Consider the following 26,433-nt stretch of genomic DNA (forward strand, 5'->3'; position numbering starts at 1 on the left):
AAACATACGAAAATTAAAAGAAAAACATTTTTTTAAAGAAATAAAGTTTCCTAAGCACTTAATAGCTATAAACAGTCACCCAAATATCATGGGCAACAACAGAAAAGGTAACTACTCTGTATTTTCTCCATGGATTTTAGAGGAATGATCATACGCCTACCACCTACCGTCTACCAGGCACTGAGCTAGGAACACTAAGCCCATAAGCAAACACTACAAGCTGCTTTCCCAAAAAAAAAAAAAAAAAAGTGTGGAGACTGTGCTTCCAGCTTACTAGTTTATGATGCTGTGATCAGAACCACGGTGCCGTCCTACACAAGTGCCCGTGCAGACTGGCTCTGAGAACATAAGGACATCGAAGACTGTCTCATCCACCTCTCCTGTACATCACAGTTAAAACTGTTCTTTTCATAAAATGTCTGGGGACTAAGAGATGGCTCAGCGTCTGCTCTTCTTGGAAAGGACAGAGACTTGGTTCCCAGCTCCTACATGGCAGTTCATAGTCATCCATAACTCCAGTTCCTGGGATCTGGCTCCTGAGGTCTCTTCTTGCTTCCACATGTATACCATGCACACATGCATGAATGCAGAACATTTAAAACACATGAAGTAAAAATAAATAAATCTAAAACCAAAACAAAACCCAAACCATGTATCCTCCAACATGAATCATAGTATCTTTCATTAACAAGAACTTTGTGTGCTGAAAAAATGTAAATGACCTTATAAACCTAAACCATATACACCAGTTACCCATTTATACAGGAGAAGAGTCCACATTCAGACACAGGAGGCTTCAGAAAACTGACCTTCCCTGAAGTTTTGTAGTAGCTATAGGATACATTTCTCACAATCAAAGAGCAAGGGCCGGGCTCAGAAGGACCTGGCCAGAAACTGGATCATGTAAGATGTGGGCTGTCGGCTGCTAGAGAGGTGGTAGCAAGGAAAATGGGCCTGAGAGAGTTCTCTATCAAACCATCTAGAGAAAGTTCTACAGTTGTACTAGAAATGGGGTGCCTGTGTGCGTGTGGAATGCCCAGACAGTTATGTTTGTGTAGATAGAGAAAAACTGGACAGATGAAAACAGAGGCAACCACATACTCTTGGAGACGGTTCCCAAGAAAGAAGATAGAGCTAACAGGTCATGCTGCTATATGAAAAATAAAACTGAATTGTAATGTAAGTCAAATGAGAATTAAACCAGAAAATCTGATAAACTACACTGAGGGGTTAAAAGTAGAATGAAAGCAGGTATTTTATACTTAAAATATGCTAAATATAGAGAGCTAAATCCTATTCTCCCATAGTAAGAAGTCAATGAGTATTTTCAAAAAAATCATGAATGAGGGCCCTTCAAAAGTGTGAAGACCAGAGTTCCATTATCAGTGGAAGAAGAGAGCCGGACTCCCAAGTTGCATGCCCTGGCATGGACATTCTGTATACACAAATTACATCTAAAAAATACAAAGAAGTGGTTACAAGGGTTGTGCAGAGCTATCACTAGTAGGAAGGGCTAGGAGGTGAGGAGACACAGGGTGGCATATGTCTGTTTTCCTTATGGGCCATGTGGCTCAATTTGCCTTAGCTTGAATAAACAAACAGTCCATGAAAAACTACTATGCAACAGTGGGGTGGAGGGGGGAGGAAAAACTGTAAAAGGAAACAAAAGTATGACTTTCAGGATGTTTATTCAATATTGTCTACAAGTTCCCCATGGGTCAGACTGCAAAGCTCTCTATGGTTCAAGACAGCCACACAGGCAGGAGTCAGGGCAACTGCACGTGGGACCCCCAGAAAAGGCAAATCCACTTGAGACTTGCGGAATCCCTTAGCTCCCCTTTCTACTGCTGCGACTTTAGTCTGTCTTCACTGTAGTCACCAAGAACCTAATAACAGGAGGTGGTAGAAGGTATAACAAAGGACCCTCCTTGCTGAAGTGAGGCTTCTGTCAGCTCCATTTGCTCTTTGCTGCTAAGGGAAACCACAGAGGAATGAAGAAACCTGGATCCTAGAGTCAGCTGAGATCTGGGTCTGGATTTGCTGCTGATTCCATCCCCTTCCTATCAGAACCTTCCCCTGGCTGTGGCTTTCAGCCCCTCTGCCCAGCTGCCTTCATTCTAAGGCAGTTCCTCTCCAGAGGATTAAGTGAGAGAATGCATGAGCACAAAGGATCTGTCACAAACACCACTGATCCCATAACTGGGACATTTCTCTGCCTGAGCGGAGATAATCTGAAGTAGTGTATTTCCTCAGACAGCAACAACAAGGAAAAACTGACTTAAAACAGAAATGGAGGGAGGGAAGTTCCAGACTCATCAGGGTGAGTGAGTCCACTGTCAGGAAGTTACCATCACTACTGGAGTGAGGTGAGGTTTGTGACCTGGTCTCTGAATTTCCCTCAGGCTAGCAGACTCCAGCAGTGGAGGAAGCACAAAAGGCTTGTCCTCTAAAATGAGATGAGGTAGCTGCACCCAATTCATGACAAAGAAGAACAGAAACTCTCCCGATGGTTATTGGGGCTTCACTGTTTTCTCTTTCTCCCCACCCCAAACTCTTTCCTTTTCACAATAGGACTGATATTTTATCTTATTTAGAGATTTCTGATGTGGCTGTTTCATTTTTGGGGAGGAGGGAGGGAGGGAGGGAGGCAGGGGGGAGGGAGGGAGGGAGGGAGGGAGGAGGGAGGGAGGGAGGGAGGGGGAGGGGAGGGGGGAGGGAGGGAGGGAAAAAGCGCAATAAACCCTGTGGCCTGAGAGCTGCACTTTGCCATGCAACCTGAAGATGGCGATCTTCTCCTAAAATTCTCCCAAAAATTCCAAGTATTTGAAAAACTTAGTAAAACCTTGAAAAATGACTGCTGTCAAATAATACCAAGAGAAAAATTATAATCCACTTAGGAATTTAAAGAAACGGAGACAAATAACTCATGTCGAAGGATACTAATGTCTAAGCTGAATCAAAATGAGGACAAATCACCTGCATTTGCTTCCTGTCACGCTTTAGCTTGGACTGTCTGTCCAGGCACCCTCAGGGTGACCTGCACAGCCTTCAATGGCAGGAACTTGTAGATTCAGCAGAAGAGGCTGGGGGATTGCACGGCCTCTGTGCAGCTGCCGGGGAGAAGGTGAACCTGAACCTGAGCCAAGCACTGAGGGTATTCTATCCCTTAACTTCTAGGATGTTATACCAGGATGCCTCCTTCCTAGTTCCACCCAGTACAGCTGAAAAGATACAATGGCTGAGTGCAGGGCGGCCCCTGGGAAGGCAAGTGGGAGGGATGCTGACCCGCCAAAGAAAGCAGATGGAGCCTGGCCCGGCCTCTGTGAAATGTCTATAAAACCTGAATTTCCAGATGCTTTCAATTGCCTCTTCCCCAAAGGCTAATGAAGAAAGAGGGGGAGTTCCCGACCAGCTCAGAGAATATAAACCACCCAGCAGACAGGCTGCAGCCATGAAAAGCCATTGGCTGCGTGTGGGACAATTTAGCATCATTTATAGTAGCAGGAGCGGAGAGACAGAACTGTGCCTGGACATCTCTTAGATCCTCCTGAAGGACTACAGGGAAAACCTAGGAGACATCCACCTGGGCCCAACCAACCAACAAACCAAGCCCTGGAAGGTCAAGTGTACTTTGGGACCATGCAATCTAAGGATGTTAAGGATGCACAGATAGGAATCTGCTATTGTAGAGCTGTGTGACCTGAGGCACAATGCATATTAGCCTTTCTGGGCTGTATCATCTAAACACAAGGATGACACACCTGGTTGGGTCACCTCCAGGGATCAATGTGAAGATCAAATGAATGAGAACTGCTACACAATCTGCCCAGTCAGCCACACACTTTGTGAGACACAGTAACTGGCTTAGCAGCCTCTACACAGTTGAAAGCTTCAGAGCTGACACACTACCCTGCTGCAGCCACCCTGGACAGAGGCAAGGAAGCTTAGAAATCAAACCTAAACTCTGCATCTCCAGCCCACACCCCGTCCTCAGCCCTCTGCCCTCCTGTCACACAAAGGCTCCTAGATGCTAATTTCTTTTGACTTGTTCTGATGACATTTCCCCGAAATATCCAACGTCAGAACTATGGTCTGACAAAGGAATTTTACTGGATCTGGGAATTTAAGCCTTTGCAGAAGCTATAAAGATAAGAAAATTAAATCATCTTTGTGCCTATGTTGGCCCAACCACTTTACTGGAAGGAACTGGGTTATCTGAGAGGACATCAGTGGGACATCAATGAGAGCTGGGTCAGAGACCCACGGTCTCCTGCAGCAGAGAACTTGGGCTTCCTCAGGCAAGGAGGGCTGCTGACTCATACCATAGTCCAGGGTCCCACGCTCCAGACGCTCCCAGCCACTTTAGAGATAAGGAGCAGAAGCCACGCACTGTCGGATCCCTAGCCTGAGCCTTCAGAAATTTTCATCTAGTAGAACACAAATGTCTGGACTTTGCCCACATCCTCCACACACCCATCTATGAACTGTCCATCCTGATCCTTTCTCCCACATTTTGAGGTCACTGTCATTCTCTCACTGAAAGGCAGTGTGGGGGTAGGGCACTTGTCCAGCCAGAGACCTCCTAAGATATTAGTAATTTATTGCTTGGACTTTCCCTAAAATGCCTCAAGCCACTGCTTTTGATTCAAAGTTCAAATAGCCAACTGCTTCCAATGTTACATAAACTCTCTTGAGGCCGGGTCCCAGAACCAATGTCAGTATCTTGTTTATTAGTTAAGGATGACAAGAAAATGCATTAAGAGCTTCTTCCCTTGGTCCATGGCTCTTCTACATTCCATCAGCATACTCAGCCATCTCAGGTACCCTCTGCCTCTTGCAGCTGGCTATCCCCCAAGGCTTTGTTCTCACTACCCACCATCTGGCTCTAATTCCCATTGTAGTACTCAAAGACCAGATCAAAAATCATTCAGCAATATTTGATTTGCCTAAAGACAGCATCAAAATATAACATAGTCAGCTACTCAGAGACCCTGCTGTGCTCACACCAAAACCTGGAAACTGAGGCTCGCACACACTAAGAAGCCAAGGAATCTTATCTTTGTATGAGTTACAGATGTCATGAAAGTGAGGCAGAAGAGTTGTGACATTCTTTACTTCTCTGGCTTCACAGAACACTAAGCTATAAAAGGAGCCCCCAGGAATGCTAATCCAGCTCTCCACCCAGCCTTGCTCCTAGAGCTCACACTTTGGAGGCAAAACACCTAGCACACTGCTGACAGTGCAGTTAATAAGTGCTAGTGATGACCACCCTGCAGGTACACAAAAGGCAGGCTCAGTATGGTCTTGCCTGGTCAGGCATGTTCTAGTACTGCATGAGTTGGACCATGTGTCATCTCCTCTCCCAGTGTCCCCTTCTCTAATACAACTCTCATCTAAGCAACCCTGCTCATTCTCCATTCCTGCTTGTGCTGGCACACAGAGCACAGTGGTCATGAAAACATGGAACTTGGGTAGTAACAAGGAGGGGCTTGCTGTAGGTGAGTAGAGAGGCAACATACCACTAAGGAACCTTCTTTGCCCCTGGAGTGAGTCGGGGTAGGGGCTAAGGAACCATCCAGGCTTTATCAGGCACATACAGGACACCATTCACAGCTTCCTACTACGAGATTTTGTGTCTACAAGGGAGCAGCTGCCTACACTTCCCTCTAGATGCTGGGCCCCAATCCCAGGACTGGTCCTTTAAATCGTCCACATCCATGGAGAAGCTTGTACTTCACACTTTGATGTGCAACACGGAAACCATGTAGAAAGAGTATTTTCAAGCACTCCCAACCACTTATAAAACAGTCTTTGTTATTTAGGTTCTTCCTTCTTTTCTTCACCCTCTGCTGTTTTTCTCTTCACTTCTAGTGGAGCCAAAGGTAACAGAGGGACTGCCTTGCTGGTTTTCTACCAATATAAACAACCACCAACTTGGGGAAATGCTGCCATCTGCTGCACGCAGGACCTGGTGCCAGCAGGGGGCGTGCAGCCATTTATTATTCTCCCATTAGTCCCTCACAGCCTTGGGCCATGAACACAGGCTATTCCTCAGACATAAATGAACCAGACAGCCTTTTGGTCACAATCTCAGGACTCGGAGTCAGCTGACCTGGAAATGAGTCCCATCTTGAATATCAGTTGGCAGTCTAACATGAGGTACACTATTTCATAAGCTAACATATAGTGTTGGCACATAGGAAAGGTTTAAGAGGTACTGGCCAGAACTGCTACTGGAACTAACACTGTCCACATGACAGTGGCAAAACTGAGAAGTCCTTAGTGATGACAACAGCATCATGTGGTGAGCCAGTGGGGTTTCAAGAAAGGTTGGTACAGAGTGTACAGCCCTGTACCAGGGAGACAGGCTAGGTTCCAGGCTCTTGGGCTTTGCTTCTAGACAGCTAAGCAATCATGTTACAGAAGACCCAGGTTCAAAGCTGCCTATGAGACAGCATGCCGGAAAAGCCTCTTATTCAGGGAAGAGGTAGACTGACTGACTTTAGCATTGAGCTACAGAGTAAATGAACTCCCCAGCAGCATGTCTGGCTGCGTCACCATTTTTCGCTAAGTTCTCCTACTAAGATTATTCTTTAAGACTTATTTCATTTCACCTGGTAGTGGTGGCGCACACCTTTAATCCCAGCACTCAGGAGGCAGAGGCAGATGAATCTCTGTGAGTTTGAGGCCAGCCTGGTCTACGGAGTGAGTTCCAGGACAGACAGAACTACACAGAGAAATCCTGTCTTTAAAACAAAAGCAAAACAAAACAAAAAACAAACAAACAAAAAACAAAGAACCAATAAACAGATAAAAGATTTCAATTCGTGTACACATATGTGCCTGTGTGTAGGGATGTACAAATGAGCGCAGGTGCCTGCAGACTTCTGCTGAGCTGCCTAATGTGGGTGCTGTGAACTGATCTCATCTTCTGCAACAGCAGAAAGTGGTCTTAAGCTCTGAGCCATCTCCCCAACCCCTATTGAGGATATCTCACCACCTCATGGTTTAAATGAGCCTACATGCTGCAAAGGAATACAAGAAATACACCTGCAAGTAAGTGTGGAACAAAGATCTAGACACTCCAACTTTGACATTTAATTTAAGGGTCACTTTCCTGATTTCCTTATCAAACGAATGTGATTAATGTTTTCAAGTTAAATTTTAACTAAGTATTTCCAAATGTCTTTAAACATACCAGCTGAGTATTTTAAATGACCATAACTTTTCTTAGAACAAAAATACAATGAAATTAATGTCTCAGAAATCACAGAAAGTCTCAAGAGCCAAAGAAATCATCCACATGTTTCAAATTTTTCAGCCTAATCTTGATTCTGAAGCAGCACTTGAGCTTGTCAGGGGACAGCACGGGCATTTGCCTAGTGAATGGTAGGTGAGGTCATTGCAAAGGCTGCCACTTCAGACACTGTTAGATGCTTTAAATAACTGGGCTAATTCCCTTTCACTTCAAGAAGTCAACTACCACTTTTCTCTTCCAGCACAGAGACCACACATGGGCCTTATGTTTCCACTAAAATTGAAGATGTACAACTTTCACCCTGCTACACATGTAGCCAAGGCTGGCTTGCAATTCATTATTGATCCAAGAACGATTGTAAACTCCTAATCCTCTGTGTCTGCCTCCCAAATGCTGGGATTATAGGAACAGTTATGTGGTATTGGCAATCAAACCCAGGGCTCCAAGCATGCTAGGCAAGCACTCTACCAACTGAGCTAACCCCCATATATCAATCTGTATACATTTAACTGCAAAATGGGTTTCTAAGAAATAGTGTGTGAGACAGGCTGGGTAACACAAAATTATTATATAATTGATATGAGTTTAGGTGGTGAATCTGATATAAACATCACACCCCAAGTCAGAAACATCAGATCCATTAGAAAACATCTTCATTGTCTGAAACTATACCCACTTTCTTCCCGTTGAGATGCTGTGGGCGGAATCCAGGGTCTTGCACGTTCATACTAAATAAGCGCTCTCTCATTTCACTACATCTCTAACCTTGAAACTAGACATTTTGTTTTGTTTTTGTTTTCACTTTTTCAAGACAGGGTTTCTCTGTGTAACAATCCTGGCTGTCCTGGAAATCACGCTGTAAACCAGGCTGGCCTTGAACTCACAGAGATCCACCTGCCTCTGACACTGCCTCCCAAGTGCTGGGATTAAAGGTGTGCACCACCACTGCCCAGCTGAAACTAGATATTTTTAAACTAAAGATCAGGTAACCTTGTTTTAAAAAAGATTTTAGTTTTCATTACATTTCTGCATGTATGTGTCTTTGAAGGCACGTGCCCTTGGGGGCCAGGAAAGGGCAACAGATATCTGGAAGCTGTAGTTGCAGGTGGGTGAGTTCTCTGCGGGAGCAGTTCATGAAGAGCAAGCAACTTTCAACTGTGAGGAGAGACAGTCTACACTGGCACTTAGAGGTCTCTGACATACTATATTTACTAGGCCCTTAGTGTTCTTCCTTTTTATTTAGTTTAGGACCTCAGACTATGGGATGGTGGCGTCTACATTCCATGAAACTATTTAAAATAAGAAATCCATGACACAAAGAAACCCTGTCTTGAAAAACCACAGAGGGAGGGAGGGAGGGAGGTGAGAGGAAGGGAGGGAGGAAGAGGGAGAGAGGGAGGGAGGGAGGGGAGGAGAGGAGAGGAGAGGAGAGAGAGAGAGAGAGAGAGAGAGAGAGAGAGAGAGAGAGAGAGAGAGAGAGAGAGAGAGAAGTCCATAAGAGAACTGGGCATCTGACTTTGGAGATGTCCCGCCCACTAAGGGACCATAGTCAAAGAAATCTGATGTGTGTTCATTAGGTAGATTTCAAACATCAACAATAGAGTACAGGGGGAAAGACCTAGTCAGGACCATACAGGCAGTTCAGGGGTCCTTCATCAATGGTGGGGTTTACAGCAATGATGAGAGGACACTTTAGGAGAGGATGTAGTCTGGTCCTTCTGTTTGCCAACTGTATAACTTAAGTCACCTGGCCTCAGTTTCCCCCTCTGCAAAGTGAGGAAAACAGAACCATGTAAAGGGGCACTATGGGAACAGAATCAGTAGCAAAGTACCTGGGAACAAACACAAAATGCAGGAAGGAGATGGTAAGGCTGGCCTCCAGGAAGAAACCAATGATCTACTATCATCACAATGCCCCATCAGTGTGGATTAGCCTGTCTGCCTCATGTGTGTGCCAACATGCCTGGCCTATGACTCTTTCTCTTGATGAGAGCAAGACCCACAGTGAACCCTGGAACCACATGTCCAGCCTGGTCCCCAAAGAGGTCAGTGCCAGGAGATAGAGTGTGGAAAGGAGTTGGTAAGGATCCCAAATACTAACTCATGATTGCTTCAATTGCTGCCTGGGGCTCACCCACACACAGATGCAACCCTCACACTCACAGCCAAGGAGTGGGCGTGAACAAAGGGTACCGGCTTATGGGGTAGAGAAGAAGGGAGGCTCGCATATGCATGGGATGATGTGTACTAGTTGGAGTGGGTGGGGAAGGAAGAGAAGAAAATGACAAACAGAGTCCAGATGCCTGTGTTTCTGGTATTTACAATATGACAAGGCATCACAGTCTACAGCAGCTATCAGAATACCAACATTACTTCTGAAGATAATGTTTTGGGAGGGGGAAGGATGGACCCCCCAGACTTAGATAATATGATGGCTGATAGTTTAGGCTTTAGTGTTTTAGAATGAATCTTTAATCCAGAGATATTAACTATATAACCAAAGAAGTTACTAATGCATTGTCATTTATCTAATCGTATCCAAATACTTTCAAACCAGCCACACAAGAATGTCCAATAAATGTTACCTGTTGTTAAATTTTATGAGACATAAGCGGGTATTCCCTGAGGCTTGTGGTCCAAGCAGCAATAAACACCCACCTTTGAAGCTAGAGCTATCTGCCAACAGCATCCTTCCTGGGTGAAGAAGGGCTACCTGGCTGTTCCATGTCTGTTTTCACACAGGACATTTCACACAGGTGTAAGGGAAAAGAGGTCCAGAAGTGACAGACCACAGGATGAAGAAATGAGCAGGTATGGAAGCACTTCCTACTAGCCACACCCCTCTGGGCATACTTACCGAGTCTGGGTCTCTCTGCTGTTCAAGGAAAGCTGAAAATTCCACCAGGCGAAGCTTGGTTGTGCCAATGGAACGGCCCTGCCAGGCAGGAACCGAGGGAGCTGGGGCTGATGCAGGCTCAAACCCTGAAATAACAATTGTCACCTTTACACAAGTCCACATGTACCTCCTCCTAGACCTCCATGGGGCATAATTCTGAACACAGAGGACCTAGAAGGAAAGGACAACTCCCTCCACTAGTACACTCAGGCAGTGTGACAGCTAAGGAGGACACTGTGATGGTTAATGGTTAATGTCCATTGTCAGCTTGACTAAATCTAGAATCACTATGGTAAAATATCTACGCGGTTTAACTTAAGAAAAGGAAAGTGTCGCCCTGAATGCACTTAAGGCCATCTCACAGCAAGGGTCCTGAGCAACATATAAAAAAACAGAGCTGAGCATCAGTATTCTTCTCTCTGCTTCCTGACTGTGGATATAATGTGACCAGCTGCCTCACATACCGGTCACCATGACTTCACTGCCACCATGGACTATATCCTCAAATTGTGAACCCAAACAAAACTTGCCTCTCTTCAGTTGCTTGTATTGATATTTTGTCAAAGCAACTAATATAGGCAGGTAATCCTGGGTAAAGAGGGCAGGCTGGAGAACAAGCTAAGAATGGATGAAGCATTGAAGGCTTCCTGTGAAGCATCCTGGCTTGGTGTATTGGGTCCTGCCATGGTGCATTGCTTCTATTGATTCACCTTCTATCTCAAGACTGTGAACATTCCCTCAGAATGCTCCATGCAAACAGAGGGCAACAAGGGACTGCAATTTTACTTGGGACACAAAAGGGACAGGATCAAGAATTACACAAAACCTCGGGGAATTTCAGCTGGATGATACTATGTATATTTGGGTGAGAGAGTTCATGACAAGTGGAACCAGATGGGAGAGCCAAGTTCATAGTTTCTGCTGTGAGCTGAATTCCATGTAAGCCTTCATTACAGAAGGGAACCAAGAGGGAACTGAAACTCACTATCTAAGAAAGTTTAAAGTTATCTGTGCCTAACTCAGATTGCTGCACTTGGCTGTGAAGACGGTAACCACAACAACTTCCCCTTCTAAGTGGGACCCAGTGTCTTAAGTGAAAGTGGTCAGGCTTCCAGTTTCCTGACCTCACAGGAAAAGCTCTTGGAAGAAATGGCTACTTTTAAATTTATTTTTATTTACTAATTTTTATCATCTAAATGTTTTACCTGCATATATGTATATGCACCATGTGCATGCCCGATGTTTACAGGTCAGAAAGGACAGTATCCCCTGTAACTGGATTAGCAAATGTTTATAAGAGACCATGTAGGTGCTGGGAAATGAATCCAGGTCCTCTGCAATGGCAATCGGGGCTCTTAACCACTGAGCCATCTCTCTAGCCACCAGGAGAAGGAACTCTTGAGTAAAGGGACCCAGAGTATGACATGGGATGCCCTTAGAAGGAAAAGAGGAGGGGCGGCTGGTGGCCAAGACCAACACCACCGCACTCTTGTGATAAAAGAGGCCAGGCTGCCTCTCACTCCCCATCAAAGAAGAAGCAGGGAGACTCACCTGGAATGGGGGCTGTGACTGCTGGCTGGATGGGGTAGGCCTGCTGCACAAAGGGCTTGACGCTAAAGACAAATGGTTAGCAAGAGTCAAAATCATGGCTGCAGTGGTGGCTACTACCCAGGTCAGTCTCTGGCTTCCTGTAGTCTCCCCTGACCCCATTCCACTGCCTGGCTCCCGGCCTGCACTGGGTTGCTCATTCCATGCTGAAATACATCTACAAAAAGGAAGATTTTTCCTGTGCTGTCCTGCCCATACAGACCAAGGTCATCTGTCACAGCCCAAAGAACGTTTAGGATGCCATGAGTTAGGATCTCCCTTCTTCAGACCACATAGCTCAATATATACAAAGAAAATTTTCTTTCTGCTTCATCCCCAAACTGCCCCAAACTGACTCATGGGCTGAGCTTGCTCCCTGAGTTCAAAGGGGCCCCTGGGGTTTTCTACTAGGCACCCCTATTGCACGGACAGTCACAATGGAAAGAGACAGTGTCCTTGCTGACCTCTGGCAGGTGAGAGAGACCCTGGTACTGCAACCAAAGCCGCAGAGGATAAGGGACCAAATTTAAGTTTCTCATTGTGTCATTGCTAATAGTGAAGGTAGAAGAAAGGAATCTATACTGGTGCTAACTCTCAAAGGCAGGTCCTTTTCCATGTCCTAAAACATGGGGACATAAGGAAAGGCAGATTCGGGGACTTCAGTTTGAGGGTCTTCTCTCCCTTATCCCCTAAGAAAGTCTGGTACAGGAGAAATTCCCCCAGGGTGGGCTGTCTAATAACCCCTGCTGTCTGGGCCCTTCACAGACTTACTCTTGAGAGGATCCTGGCTGTCCTGTCTGTATCATTCCAGGCCAGAACTAGAAGGCAAGAGGCAAAGGCTTCAGGGTTATAAGTTCTTGTCAAAGCACAATTTGGGACGTGTCCAAATTATGCCCCTGCTGAAAAACATCAGATTATTCCCACCCACCAGCTGTGGCATCATCTTTCAGGTGTATAGGTACTTTGTTCAAGACCATAGCCTATCCCTGACCTGGTAATAGGGTGGCTTCCTTTATACACTATGTCCTGAAAATTCTCCTAAGGCCAAGAGGCAATGTGGAAATACTTCAGTTTAGTCTGCAAGGGCTGGCCCTCCTCTACTACAAGTACTTTCTGTACACCCCATAATATGTATCTCTCAAGGTCCAACAAAGTGACACATGGACTTTGGTTGGAATAACGAAGCCAGAGCTGGGAGAAGCAACTAGGGCACTCATTTTTGCTGTGAGCACACCTAAGATCTTTGGTGCCTGTTATTCCCCATCAAAAGGGAGAAAAACAGAAGAATCGTTACAGTATTACTTATCTGACCCACAAAGTCACTTCTACTGGTGCCTCACTACTGAATGACCTCTGCTTCAGCATTTACAAAATGGCCATGACACTGAGACTACTAAAGATGACCCTGAGGTAACTTTTGGAGCTGTCAACTGAAAATCTTACAAAGAGTATTTTGCCCCTGTGGTTGCTATAAAGTGACCCTGAGGATATGGGGATGGAGACCAAGAACCAGGAAAAAGAGTGAAAGAGGCAGATCACAACTAAATGGGACACCAGAAACAAGATTCTTAATTTCACCACTTTCCCTACTTTCTTCTTCCTCGTGTTTACCTTTTTCATCTCTTTTCCTTTCTTCCTTCCTACCAATCCTTCCTTTCCTTCTCTCTTCTTTCTAGACTCACCTCTCTCGCCTTCCTTGTCTTATATATCTATCTACCCATCATCTATCTTTTATTCTATTCTTCTATTATCTATCCACCTACTATCTATCTTTTATTTTGCGGTATTATGGATTGTCCTAAGGGCTTCACATATGATGAGCAAGTGGTCTACTGCTAAACTATATCGTCACTCAGTACACTTAATTCTAATTTTAGATAGGGCCTTATCAAGTTGACCAGGATGAACTTACTATGTTGCCCAAACAGGCTTTCAAGCTTGTGATACTCCTAAATCTGCCTCCTGAGTAGCTACACCATAATACCCAGTAATCCATCATTCCGGGATTTGGTTGCTAACTTACCCCCGGTGCCCCTGGGAAGGTGGGGCGTGGAATCCCAGGCAGCCCCAGCTTGTTATGGATGGCAGTAGCCGAGACGATCTGGGCTGATGACATGGCAGCCATGTGCTGTAAGGCCTTGTCCTTGGCAGTCTGATCCTTGAAGATGACAGTGACACATTGACTTAATACAGAGCACATGGCTACCACGTGGGTTTAACAGTACAGCCACGAGCACAAAGACTAAAATACAGAGCCACACGGGGGCCAGGAAAGCACACATGCACAGAGAGAAATCAAATGGCCAGGAGGCTGTGACTCTAACTTATGGAATTGGGGCCACTAGCAAGCAATACCTAGTGGCATAGTTGGGTTTTAAACCCTTAATCCATTTTCCAATAGATAGGAAGCCAAACAATGTATTCATTGTTTCTATTTCCAGAAGAATTCTCAATGATGTACCACAATAGGGGTAGGGGTGACCCTGCTTCCAAGTGAAAAGTGAGAAGAAAGGTTATCAGCAGGGGCAGGGCCACCTACAGAAGGTAGAGAACATTGTTTGGGTGCCTGCTGTCACTGAGCCACAGTGCCAGCCCTGCTGGGTCATTCAAGGCCTAGGAACCCTGGCAGACATCTATGGAGGGCCATCTCAGAAGCAGCAGACGGGCGGGGGTGGGGGGCAGCCAAGCAGCATGCTGTCGGGGCACATGCTATGGGGCTAAGGCTACGGTGGTTCCTTTACCAAAGCTCAGGGTGTAAGGGATGCTACAGTCTTTCCTTTCCTAAATGGATCTTTTCTACAAAGCCAAGACTGGTAACATAAAGCTAGCCAAAAAAACAAAAAAACAAAAAACAAAAGTCTGCCAAGCACAGCTAAAATACAGAATACTCAGGTTAGAGAATATACTTACCATGCTTGTTACCTGGATACAATAATAAACAGTTTGTTAAAAGAATCACATACAAAGGCAGGGTTACTTTTCTCTTTAGTTAAAAAAAATACATATGTATATAAACGCAACATTCAGGTGCTATAAAATGCATGTGAATGTGGTCATTTTCTATAATTTAGGAGAGTACCATACAGATGGCTATGCAACAATGACCACGACAGGATTGATCCCTCCCCCAATTCCCTGACTGGTGGCTATGTGATGTAGATGGAACAACTCTCAGGCCTTGTGTGTGGCAGGCCCCATGGGTGCAGCAAGGCTTAAGGGGTGAGGGTCTACACTCAGAGCCCAGAGGTTACTGAAGCAGGAACAAAATAGTGACACCAACACAAACTGTGGTACCTTCTACTGAGCTGCCACTCAGAATTTATGGTGAGGGACAGTGACTGAGAGGACATTAAGAGTCAGCCAGGAGGCAGCTTCCATGTTTACAGAGTTAACCAAAGGTAAGGAATAAACAGGCCAGGCTGCCAAAGAGAAGGTCAAGAGGAGCTTGAGAGAAAAAAAGAAAATCAGACTAGTGAACAATTCTAGAAGCTTCTAACAAGGATGCATTTGGTTCTCCAAAATGTGCACAGCACTTTGCCCAGCACACCAGGAAAACCATGAGAACTGTTCTAAAAGCTCATAACCAAGAGACAGATTCTCAAGGAATAAAAATATTCTATCACAAATGTTTTGAAAGAAAGTAGAAAAATAAGAAGGGAGAGTAGGAGGAGCTAAACATGAATTTTCACATTTCTGTACTTTGTACTCGAGAGCCCTATATCAGCTTTCAGGCTGCACTTGGACACTGTGAAAAGCAGCCATGCCAGGCACCTTCTGCCTCAAGGACACAGTGAAGGCCTGGGGAAGTTTGCTTGATTGCTAGTCCCTGCTAGGGTGACTAGCAAAGATGCTTATGATCTCAGCTGGCACTCTTTCAAGCCAGGTTTTATTGGCTAGTCAGTCAAACCTCTAACCTGAAGCCTGTCCAACCTGAAGTTGATGCAAGTAAAATTTAAGGAGACAGACATATAGGAAATAGGATTTTATGGTAGACCGGGAGCATTTATGTGTCTTAAAGCAGAGCTGAGCCCAACACACACAGATGTCAGTACCAGTCAATCACTTTGAAAGGCCGGTGACTTCATCTGGCCCCACTCATTCCCTCTGAAGGGAATCTACGGGCAATACGGCTCTACTCACAGTGGAGAATGCCTGACACCAATACACACTTGCTAGTTTTTCTTTGGGCCCATCACATTCGACTTCAACCCTGAAGCCACCCTGAAGCCATTCAACCCCTGATAAGGTCATAAAAGCTCTCTGGGCAATTTGCTGAGATGGAGGTAATAGCAGAGGAATGGCCACAGGTGCCTTCCCCATGCTTCATAACTTTAGGACCAGGACTGAGTGATTGATTTAAAACAGCCCAGACCTTTTGCATCTTCAGCTGGTGTGAATTCTGAGGAACTGCAAAATCACTCCAGGACCAGCTCTGCTCCGTGAGAAATCCTGCAGCCTCTCAGAGACCTGTGAGTTCTGTGTTTATAAGATGCTGATGAGAGCAGTGATCCTGCCTACCCCAGTGTGGAGTATGATTGGTATAATTTAGTGGGGCATATAAAACTAAAACCTAGGTCCAGAGAAAAACCAGTTCCTTGAACCTCCGAGACCTACTGGCTATGAGGACCTGCTTGAAACATTTTTCTTTGCTAGGTATGTTTAAAAGTTCTTCACAATATCCATGAAGGCCTGATAGTCTCCTTAAAAAATTTTTTTAACACTTATTAAGTATGTGTGTGCCTACATGGGGGTGGGGGGGAGTCAGAGGACAGTTTGCAGGAGTTAGTTCTCTCCTTCCACTTTGTGAGTCCCTGGGATTGAACTCAGGTCACCAGGCTTGGAAGCAAATGCATTTACCTGCTGAGCCATCTCACCAGCCACATTCCCTTCTTTTAAAACAAAGAAATTAGTCACCATGTAGGGAGAAAAGAAACTATCTTTGCTGTTTGTTTACCTCTCACAGTTTCAGAACAAGATCTGATTCATCTGTTTAATAATTACTGGCCACTCTGGCAGGTACATAAATAAAAACAAAGTTCAAATAAATACAGGAGAGCAAAGGCATTGTTTTCTGTGGTATCTATAGTACCTAGCACTTTCTTGGAGTGAAGCACATGCTTTTAGGGAATCAAGTTCTGGCTTCCTGTCCTACCTAGGGCAAGTCATGCCACACCTGTCATTTTCTTCACATAGGAAGAATTGCACCTTAATTTCTTACACCCTTCTGTGCACATTATAAACACATGTATTTGTAGCTACAAAGGGGGCTGGTGAACTCCATTATAACCAGCACATCATAATCTATAAGGCCAGTGAACTAACAATCAGTAGCAACCTAGTAGTTTGTTCAAATCTGGGTAGCTCTTAGCTGCTTGTCCTAACGGACAGAAAGCCAAATGTGGGACGGAAATCTTATCTCAAGTAGTGGCTCCTGCACTTGACCCACCTGCCTGAGAACAGGCAATTTTCTGTAAATGGACTAAAATGTCTACACTTGTGACTTTGTATCTTTCCAGTAGAAATACTCTATTCATTAAATTTCATAGCAGTGGCCCTTCATCTATAATATACATGTGAAAATTAAAAGGGTTGTGTTGTGTGTGTATGGTTTTTTTTTGGGGGGGGGGGGTTCTAAAATCCAAAGCAACCCTGGAAATAGATAATGAGCACTGGCAGAGCTACATGAAGATCAGGGTGGACACTGGGCGCAGACCCTCTTACCCTGAGATGGGAGTTCAGAAAGATGATCTCTCAGCTGTCATTTGCAACACAGAGACACCCACCTGACTTTGGAAAATTATCACCCTAAGTGTCAAACCTGGGCAAACTGCTTGCCTGTGTCACTGCAGGATAATATCTTGACCTTTTATCTGTTGGTTCCTCTCACCCTCATACAAAAGAAGAGGGGCTGGTGGACCCAGTAAGTCTCAGTCCATGTAAGAAATAAGAAATGTGAGCTACTCTCACACACCAAATTAATTTCACTCTAAGATTTATTTGCACCTCTTGATGTTTCTGAGATGAGGATGAGATTTACAAAGGATGAATGTACTGTGTTATCTTGAAATAGTAGTAAGTCAATATTGAGTTATACTCTGCTTGTCTTAGACCCCAGGAAATACTGAGTATGTGTGTACACAGGAACACAGGAGAAAAAAAATAGGGGTGGGGGGAGGCACCTGGGACAAGTTCATATTCACTGTTCCTTTTGAGCTCATGGCCTGGTGAACTGACAGAGAGTAGCAAATATGGGCTAAAGATGCTGAGAAAATTTGGGCTAGAGGTAAGAGACTCCTTAATCTTACCCTCTTTCCTCACCATTCAATTTATGCCATATATCATCAAGAGCTCCACTGCCCCTACCCCATCTGAACAGCCTGGTATAACTCATAAACTCCTAGGCCTGAAACTTCATAAACTGTTAGTAAGTAAACAGGCTTTCAGATTTCATGAAAACAAGCTCTGTTCTGCCTCCTCTTTGTGATCAAAATGAATGTGGCGTTAGAAAAATACCTGTGTGTAATATACATAATAGAAAGGCAGAATGTGCATGGCCGAAGAGTACTCTCTTCTAGTCCAGGACACTGTATGAACCAGACTCTAGCTATCATATGAGTTTTTCCCTCCTTTCTCATTGGTTTGCAAAAAAAAAATGATCTCATTGTCTCTAGACATTAGCCACAGACAAACTTTAAGGGTAATAAATATAAAGAAAATGCATGCTCCCATATGCAGTGTATCTCAGCTGCCATCCATTAATGAACAGCATGCAATATGTAGCATATATAGGTAACCTGTAAAGTTCTAATATATGGAATATAGTGTGTGTATACAAACCTTATAACACGCCAAATTTATTCATGAACTATCTATCATCTAGGAAAAAGACATATGATGTCACAGAGACCAAGAGTAAAAACCTCTCATGAGCTATTAAACGATTTCCTGCAAACATACTTTTCCCAGCAACATAAAATTACAATGCAAGGGAGGAAAAACAGCAATTTGCTTGAAAAACCACTTTTTCCCCTACCAGAAAAAGACAAAACACAAAATACTTCCCTAAGAATTACTTTTGCAGATGTTTCTAATCAAGCAAAGTGTGGATTCACGTGACCTCTGCAATAATTAGCCATGAACCTTGAGCAGATAAACATCACAAAAACATAAGGTGGTCTGGGCAAAGGATGGGGCACTTGAACGTTTTCTAGCTACGATCTCTAATTTGCTTATCACTGCAGAAGGCGGGAGCAAATACAAAAGGGGCGACTCTGGTCGGGCCACAGCTACTGTGGAGGAGGGAAGCCACATTCAGTGCTGGCCTGACTTGCTGCCTAATGAGTAGCAATTAATTCATGGTATTGTATTCCGAAATGCCGAAGACTCCATTCACATCAAAGAAAAATTTTTTCAAGGCTTTTACACATTGTTCATTTTCAAATGTACAGAGCTATGTTTAGCACTGTGTCATTGTCCATAGTCGTTCTTTTATTCTGATGTGGGCCTTTGGCTTCACAAAGAACTGCAGATGAGGAGCTGGGTAAGTGAGCCTTGAGACTGTCCTAGGAATCAAGGATGTAGGCCAGCTGTGGTCTGGAGCTAGGTCCTGGGAAAAGATACCTTCCTGTGTTGTGTCCTTTTGTGTCTGGGAGCTGGCAGAAGAGTTTTTGAGTGAGAGTTAGCCCTCACTGTTCATCTTTGCCATTTCCTTCAAACTCAGAGGAGAAAGGACAGCTGGAGGGAACCCATGCACAGCACGCTGAGTCAGGGACAGGAACCCTTCTGGGTAGCTCTGAGAAGAACCTGGGCTTGGCACCAGGCAGGCTAAAGATTACGGTCAGATCTTTGACCACAGGCAGGTTACAAAGCTTTTGTGAGCCCTTATGGCCTCTTTGTTAAAGCAGGAGCAAGGGCAGCCCAGATCAGACAGGATGGCAAGCCACTGACCCAACATCCATGCTTCCCCTGCTATGACCTGCAGCTCAGGAGCTCTGGTCTTCACTGCACAATCATGCTTACCAACGTTACTCTAGAGTGTTCTTTAATAGGCTTGGAGGGTGCTTAGCAAGAGATTTCTCAATTCAGGGATAAAAACATAGAACAGAGCTGCTTCAGTTTACCCTAAAAGAAATCTTCAAGGCTTGGTTCACCCTGCACAGAAAGGCAAACAGATTCAGTGCTGGGCTCACACGGTCAGTCCTCCATTGCCATATCCCTGGTGGAGATTCTAATTCCACCCTGTATCAGCTAAAGCACCTCTGAGGTCAAAGAATTCAGGTCATGAAGGCAAGAGAAACTAAAGACTGGAACCTGAAGAAAGTTGGCATGGTTTCCCAAACCCAAGACATGGCCAGAAGGATGCAGTATCCCATCAAGGATTGGGAACTTGTGTTCTGGTCAGGCCCCACTCCTCATGTGTGGCCCAGGGGACCACAGCATGTCTGCCTCCCATGGAGGAGGCCTTATTGGTAACACTGACTGGATGCAGCAGGGAGCACTTGAGCAATACTCCATGGAAGTTCTTGAAGTTGGAAGAATGAAATCAATGGTTTGAACTTTAAGCTCTTTGCTTATTAGAAGGAATGGTGGAAAAATCAAATCACAAAGGGCCCAGGACAGAAATGAAGAAAGGCCTCAGAGTTCATGTAGCTAATAATTTAGTCAGTCACTGGATAGGTAAGAGGCACATGCATCTTCTGCTTGGCTAAGGCACTGTTAGAACTTTTCCTCATTGCACGCCATGGCCAGACACAAACAAATCTGCCCAAGACGGATTCCTGCCAAGGTGAGCACAGAGCAAAGGTCTCATTTCCTCCTCATATTTTCTCATGCTGTGTAATCATTTGAACACAAACACAAGGTAGAAAGGCTGGCTCCAGCCATCTCCCTGGCCATCTGCACAGTCAGGTACGGGTATCATGGTCTCTGCCATCATGGTTCTGGACATCTTGGGTGAAGAAAGAGACTCAGGGCAGAAATCTCTATGTAAAAACTCCGCAGAAGGGGGTGGAGAGATGGCTCAGAGGTTAGACTGACTGCTCCTCCAGAGGTCCTGAGTTCAATTCCCAGCAACCACATGGTGGCTCACAACCATCCATAATGAGATCTGGTGTCCTCTTCCGGCCTGCAGGCATACATGCAGGCAGAACACTGTATAGATAATAAATAAAATCTTAAAAAAAAAAACTCCAAAGAAGAAAATATGCAAAACATGGGAAACCAGCTGCATTATTTTTCCATGCCAGACTGAGTCTCAATCTGTAGAAACTCCAAAAGAGCTAATTTTGATGAATTTGTGGAGAGTAAAACATATCAGTAGGGGAGAATTTCAATTGTTCCAAGTTGGTTCCCAGACCACTATGCTGTCTCCTATGCCCTATCTGAGATTTCAGTAAGATTCCAAATTGCAGGGGACTAGGGAGTCAATAGCAATAAACAAAAGCAACACAGGTGCTGCTGCAGCAGATACAGCTGGTGACAAAAAGCAAACCGCCAGCTCCAAGTTGGCGTCTGTGAATCCTAATCCACCTAACACCACAGACCTAGAGGCCACTTGTCTACTGCATTGTGTGGGTCCCTCTTCAACTTTGCTACATAGCCCGGGTTCATCTAAAAACACACTCACTCCCAGAAGAGCCATGGGTCAGAGGGGCTCTGTCAAAGCAGGAAAGCATCCTCAAAGATAAGCTCCCAGAGGCCTGGAGGAAGCACTTTTGCTTCTTTCTTAGGCATTTTGATCAAGATAAGATAAGTCCTTGAATGTGTTCGAATTGCCACTATCTTGGTGCTGGGCCACAAATGCCTTTCATTCCTTTCTCCATCATCGGGAGTTCTTCTTGAGTGTCTACTTCAGCGGCTGACACCATCCTCCCTGCTCTGATGCACTGTTTCTTAGTGCCATTCCCTATTTCTTTTCTCCTTTTCACACTGTTATGGATCCAACCACACCAGGAAAGCACTCAGCCCCTGGGCTATATCCCCAGCTATCCCACATGACCATGGCCTGTATCTGGGGTCATCCCAAGTGACCAAGTCCGTCTTCTGAGACTGCTGTAAATGCAGAGGGAGTCTTGTGCTGGTGTCAGGGGCAACAACAGGAACTCTTGGTAGACAATGAGGGACACCAGGCGTAATACAACTTTAGGGCCAGATGGGGACAGAGTTTTTTCCCTTGGTTTTATTTTATTAAAGTAACAAAAGAAAGGCTGGGGGAGGGGAGGGAACCTATGTTTAGTCAGGGAAAAAGAGAGGTTGGAGGAAATTAGAAAAAGCACAGAATAATGGTTTTCCTCTTGATTGTTCACTAACAACAACAAAGTGACTTCTGGAGTACACAAACCTAAGTATTGTGTTTTGCTTTTTGAGATGTAGCTATGGTTGGCCTAGGAGAAGAACCTTAAATTTGTGACAATCCCCCGGCTCCCCAGTACCATCATTACAGGTAAGAGCAAGCATACCTGACCATGTAGTGACTTTTATATACTTTAAATTTAGCAAAAAGTTAAAACTTCGTAGTTAATTCTGATGCATGTGCCCAGCTCATCAGTGTTCCTTTAAAAGACCCAACTTTAACAAGTTCAGGGTCTCCCCCCTCACCGTGTGTGTGTGTGTGTGTGTGTGTGTGTGTATCAATCACTCTCCACCTTATTGTTCTGAGACAAGGCTAGGCTGGTTGCCTAGCAAGTCTAAGGAATCCTGAAGGACCATGCCAGCACCAGGATTGTAGGTAGACACGTGGTGTGGCCCCGAACCCAGCTGAACATAGGTGCTGTGGATCTTAACTCCAGGACTTCCTGTTTGCTTGGCAACTTTACTGATTGCCATTTCCCAGCTCTTAACATACTACATTTTAAATGTGTTATTGAAAATCTTATTCAGGGGTATGGAGAGATGGTGCAACAGTTAAGAGTACTGGCTGCTCATCCAGAGGTCCTGAGTTCAATTCTCAGCATTCACATGGCAGCTCACCACTGTCTATAATGAAATCTGATGCCATCTTGTGGTGTATAGAACTCTCATGTACATCAAGTACATATAAATAAATCTTTTAAATTAATCTTGGTCAGAAGTCCTATCATATATTCTACAGACTTAAGAACAGAACCAATATTCATAATTCTCTCTTTAAAAACACTGAGGAGGGTGGGGCGGTGGTGGTTCACGCCTTTAATCCTAGCTCGCTGGAGGTAGAGATCTCTGTGAGTTCGAGGCCAACCTGGTCCTCAAGGTGATTCCAGAACAGCCAGGGCTGTTACACAGAGAAATCCTGTTTGGGGATAAAAGGAAGGAAGGAAGGTAGAAAGGAAGGAAGGAAGGAGGGAGGGAGGGAGGGAGGGAGGGAGGGAGGGAGGGAAGGAAGGAAGGAAGGAAGGAAGGAAGGAAGGAAGGAAGGAAGGAAGGAAGGAAAAAAAGCTGAAGAGGGAGACCAAAGCAGTCATAGTAGGGGCAGTGGAGGCTAACTGTAAGGGACAACTGTAGGCCACTGAGTAGGGCCCAGGCTGTAGAGGAGCCCCTGGTCCAGGCACCTACTACTCCTACCACACTGTCATAGTTTAGGCACTAACCACTAACTAGGCTGGTGCCTCCAGCTTGTCCTCTCTTACTAGCCATCTTCCTAGAGCAAGCTGCAAAGTCTGTCCAGAAGGGCCTTATGAATATCCTCTGTGTGCTCCCTCCCTAGCACCTTGGGCAAATACTGCCCCCCCCTTCAGTGAGATCACACAGGGCTGCTGCAATCATTGCCCAGAAGCCACCTCAACTGTACTCTTCAGGGTGCTCCAGATACCCTACCCATATGAAAAATTAATAGAGTCCTCAATGCCCAGTTTTAATTGTCTCCCCTCCACAGAGTTGTTTTCAATGCCCCATTCTTGGATCAGGTGCTCTTTCTTCTCTTGGTCCTGTTTCAGGTCTACTGCAGATTCCTGGCTAAGGGAACCGACCAGGGCATTAGCACAAAGTTTAGTGTTTCCCCAGATTACCAGCTCTACTGAAGTCAAGGCCTACGATGCACCAGGTTTGAAGAAACCCCAGAGGGCTGAGTGAGGCAATCACTCCCTTGTTTTTAAAGTTCAACAAAACCTTTTCCTGTGTGCTAAGATGGAAACAGACTTGGAGTCTGCACCCCTGGAAGATGATGAAGCCTATAGTCACTCTGAGAACCAGTCAGTAACAAAACAGCTGACCTTTAGAATTTATACTAACAGATTTTCAGGGTGACTGCAACTGGAACTTTCACCGAGAATGCCATTAAGAGAGGTTCTGTCACCTCTGTAAGTCGTGGTTTTTTTTTTTTTTTTTTTTTTTTGCTCTGAGAAACACAAGCCTTGAACACATACTGCAAGTGGGACACTAAGGCTGAAATAATAGCCTGCCCTCCCCCAGGGGTTAGAGGATTCCTTGGCCTTCTGCCTGAGGCAGAGATGGTGGTTTCTCAAACTATATTCCATAGAACAGCCAAAGGACAATATAGAGCTAAGGATCTAAGAGGGGTGGGTGTCGATTAGATCCACTTTTACATTTCATGTTACAGTTTCATTAAGATTTCCAACTTAAAAGGAAAGGAGACCCTGGTTTTAGTATTCACAGGAGGTGCAGACACGCCCCCCCTTCACCCACCCACTCCAAACACACATCCCACTTTGATCTCTGGGTATATATGGAGACATGGTTAGTAGCCTGGAAAAAGCATTGCCAATGAGAACAGACCAGTGGTAGCCAAGTCATCTGTCACCTTCTCCAACAAGCCTCCTATATCTTTCTCAAGGAAAACACAGTATCTCATGTAATCTTGGCCAATTCCTGATACCCCTTCTGCATACCTGGGAGCTATTTGTGTTATTTTCAAGATGACTTCAAATTGTGTAGTGAATTTATCTCATCAGATAATGTGGGAGTTCAACTAGGACAATCAGCCTGTTCCCGTGGTGAAGTCAGTGAAGATACCCAGCACTGTGTCTTTCCAGTGTGCTGCTAGATACCAGAGGCCAGGAGAGAAAGCTGAGACAGGACTCTGAGATCGCTTCCTCCATGCAAGACCCATGTTCTGCTGATGGCTAGTGAAGCAACATCAGACAGCAATGTCCATGGGACACATCACTGACAAGTAGATACACCAACAGCCAGCCTTTTTTTTTTTCTCCTTGACTGACCTGAGGCCCTTAGAGCAGTGAAAAGGCACCACCATCCACTAAGTTACTGGTGACCACCAGTGTCTACTCCAAATTACCTCCATATATTAGCTCCATGGTACAATGTAGACTCTTAGCAGAAGGGCTGTGTGTCGGGCTCCAGGGACTGAGGGGTGGCCACTTCTCTACACTATGCTGGCATGAAGCCTTCTGCTAGTTTAGGATTCTGAAAGAGCTGAGTTCAAATCCCTTTTTGGATCTTTGTGAGTCTTGGTAGCCTCTGTCAAGTCAATTAGGAACTTGAACCACTGAACTATAATTTCTTGCATACTTTTTTCTTGAGTTAAGAACAATGTACAGCTAACTTGTGGGCTTCAATGAGAACATAGAAGGTTGCATCAGAATTAAACAGCTGTCCTTGAAATCCCAGAGACTAAAGGGCATTCTTTAGGCACATGGTCATGATGCTCCCTCCATATCAAAGCATGGCTCTTTCTGCTATCAGCCAACAGTGCCCTATATCTCAGAGTACCATTTACATGGCTACTTCTGGGACAGGAAACTGGCTAACAAGAATCCACCTATCAGTGCCAAGCCTGGGACATTTGGTAGGAATTCGCTGATGTAGAGAGACACAGAGGACTTCATTTCTTTTTCTTTTCTTTCTTCCTTTTTGTTTTTGTTTTTGAAGAAAGGGTTTCCCTGTGTAGCGCTGGCTGTCCTGGAATTCAGAGATCTGCCTGTCTCTGCCTCCTGGTGCTGGGATTAAAGGCGTTCCACTACTACCCCATGAGGGCTCTATTTCTACAAGAATAGCATGAAAGAAAAGAATGAAAGAAGCCACAAAAAGGCAGTGGCACTTCTCAGGGTAAAATTCTGAGCCTGCCACCTTGTGTTTACCCCGAATGGTGGGTTGAAAGTGGGGAGAAAGCATTCTTTTTTACTATTTGGGAACAAATATATAAAAACAACTATGTCTGTATGAATACAGGTGTATGCATAATACCATGACACATTTGATTTTAAAAAAAAAAAAAGAGTTGAAAAGCTTCCAAGAGATTTCTCATACCTTAAGGGGATCCCTTCTGAGGCAGACAGTTTTTTATCACCTTTTGAGGTTTCCACCCAGCCCTCACCCCCACCCTCATCCTCACCCCCCACCCTATAAACCTACAGGGAGCACACGCATAGTGGAGAAATAGTTTGTCACATCATAGATGGAAATACAAAATTGGTATCTATAAACTTCTTTGAACATCATTAATTCATTAGCCTAGAGAAACTAGAATCAGAGTGAGAACTTGAGCAAGCACATCCACATAGAGAGTATAGCACTTTTGGTTAAAAAGCAAGGTCTAGAAAGTTCCTTTAGCCTTCCAACTGCTCAGCCAGTGCAGCTCAAAGCCAGCCACCGTCAGCCACAAGTGCGAGCGAGCGAGCAAGCATGCTGCCCACTGAAGAGCAGTGTTCAGTGTTCCTATGTTCCTTCCTACCCTAGTTCTGTGCCAGTCAGCCAGGTTTGCAATTTTAAAGCTGATGGATTTGGGAAAGGGGTCCCAGTG

At 44.9% G+C, this 26,433-nt stretch overlaps 1 protein-coding gene across 6 annotated transcripts in view; it reads right to left on the bottom strand.

Annotated features, from left to right (window-relative positions):
* Positions 1-26,433, bottom strand: part of Tead1 (TEA domain transcription factor 1) — a 232,530-nt gene that overhangs the window by 36,221 nt on the left and 169,876 nt on the right. For 3 of the 6 annotated variants that reach the window (XM_035442278.1, XM_035442277.1, XM_027410109.2), the window contains 5 exons: positions 14,652-14,663; positions 13,765-13,899; positions 12,513-12,559; positions 11,706-11,767; positions 10,116-10,240 (listed from right to left, as the gene is read on the bottom strand). In XM_035442278.1, the coding sequence (XP_035298169.1) occupies positions 10,116-10,240; positions 11,706-11,767; positions 12,513-12,559; positions 13,765-13,899; positions 14,652-14,663 (381 nt within the window). The remainder of the gene's footprint in view (positions 1-10,115; positions 10,241-11,705; positions 11,768-12,512; positions 12,560-13,764; positions 13,900-14,651; positions 14,664-26,433) is intronic. The other 3 variants (XM_035442280.1, XM_035442279.1, XM_035442276.1) reach the window with 1 other exon arrangement.

Source organism: Cricetulus griseus, chromosome 3 (assembly GCF_003668045.3).
Source record: "Cricetulus griseus strain 17A/GY chromosome 3, alternate assembly CriGri-PICRH-1.0, whole genome shotgun sequence".
Taxonomy (NCBI): Eukaryota; Metazoa; Chordata; class Mammalia; order Rodentia; family Cricetidae; genus Cricetulus; species Cricetulus griseus.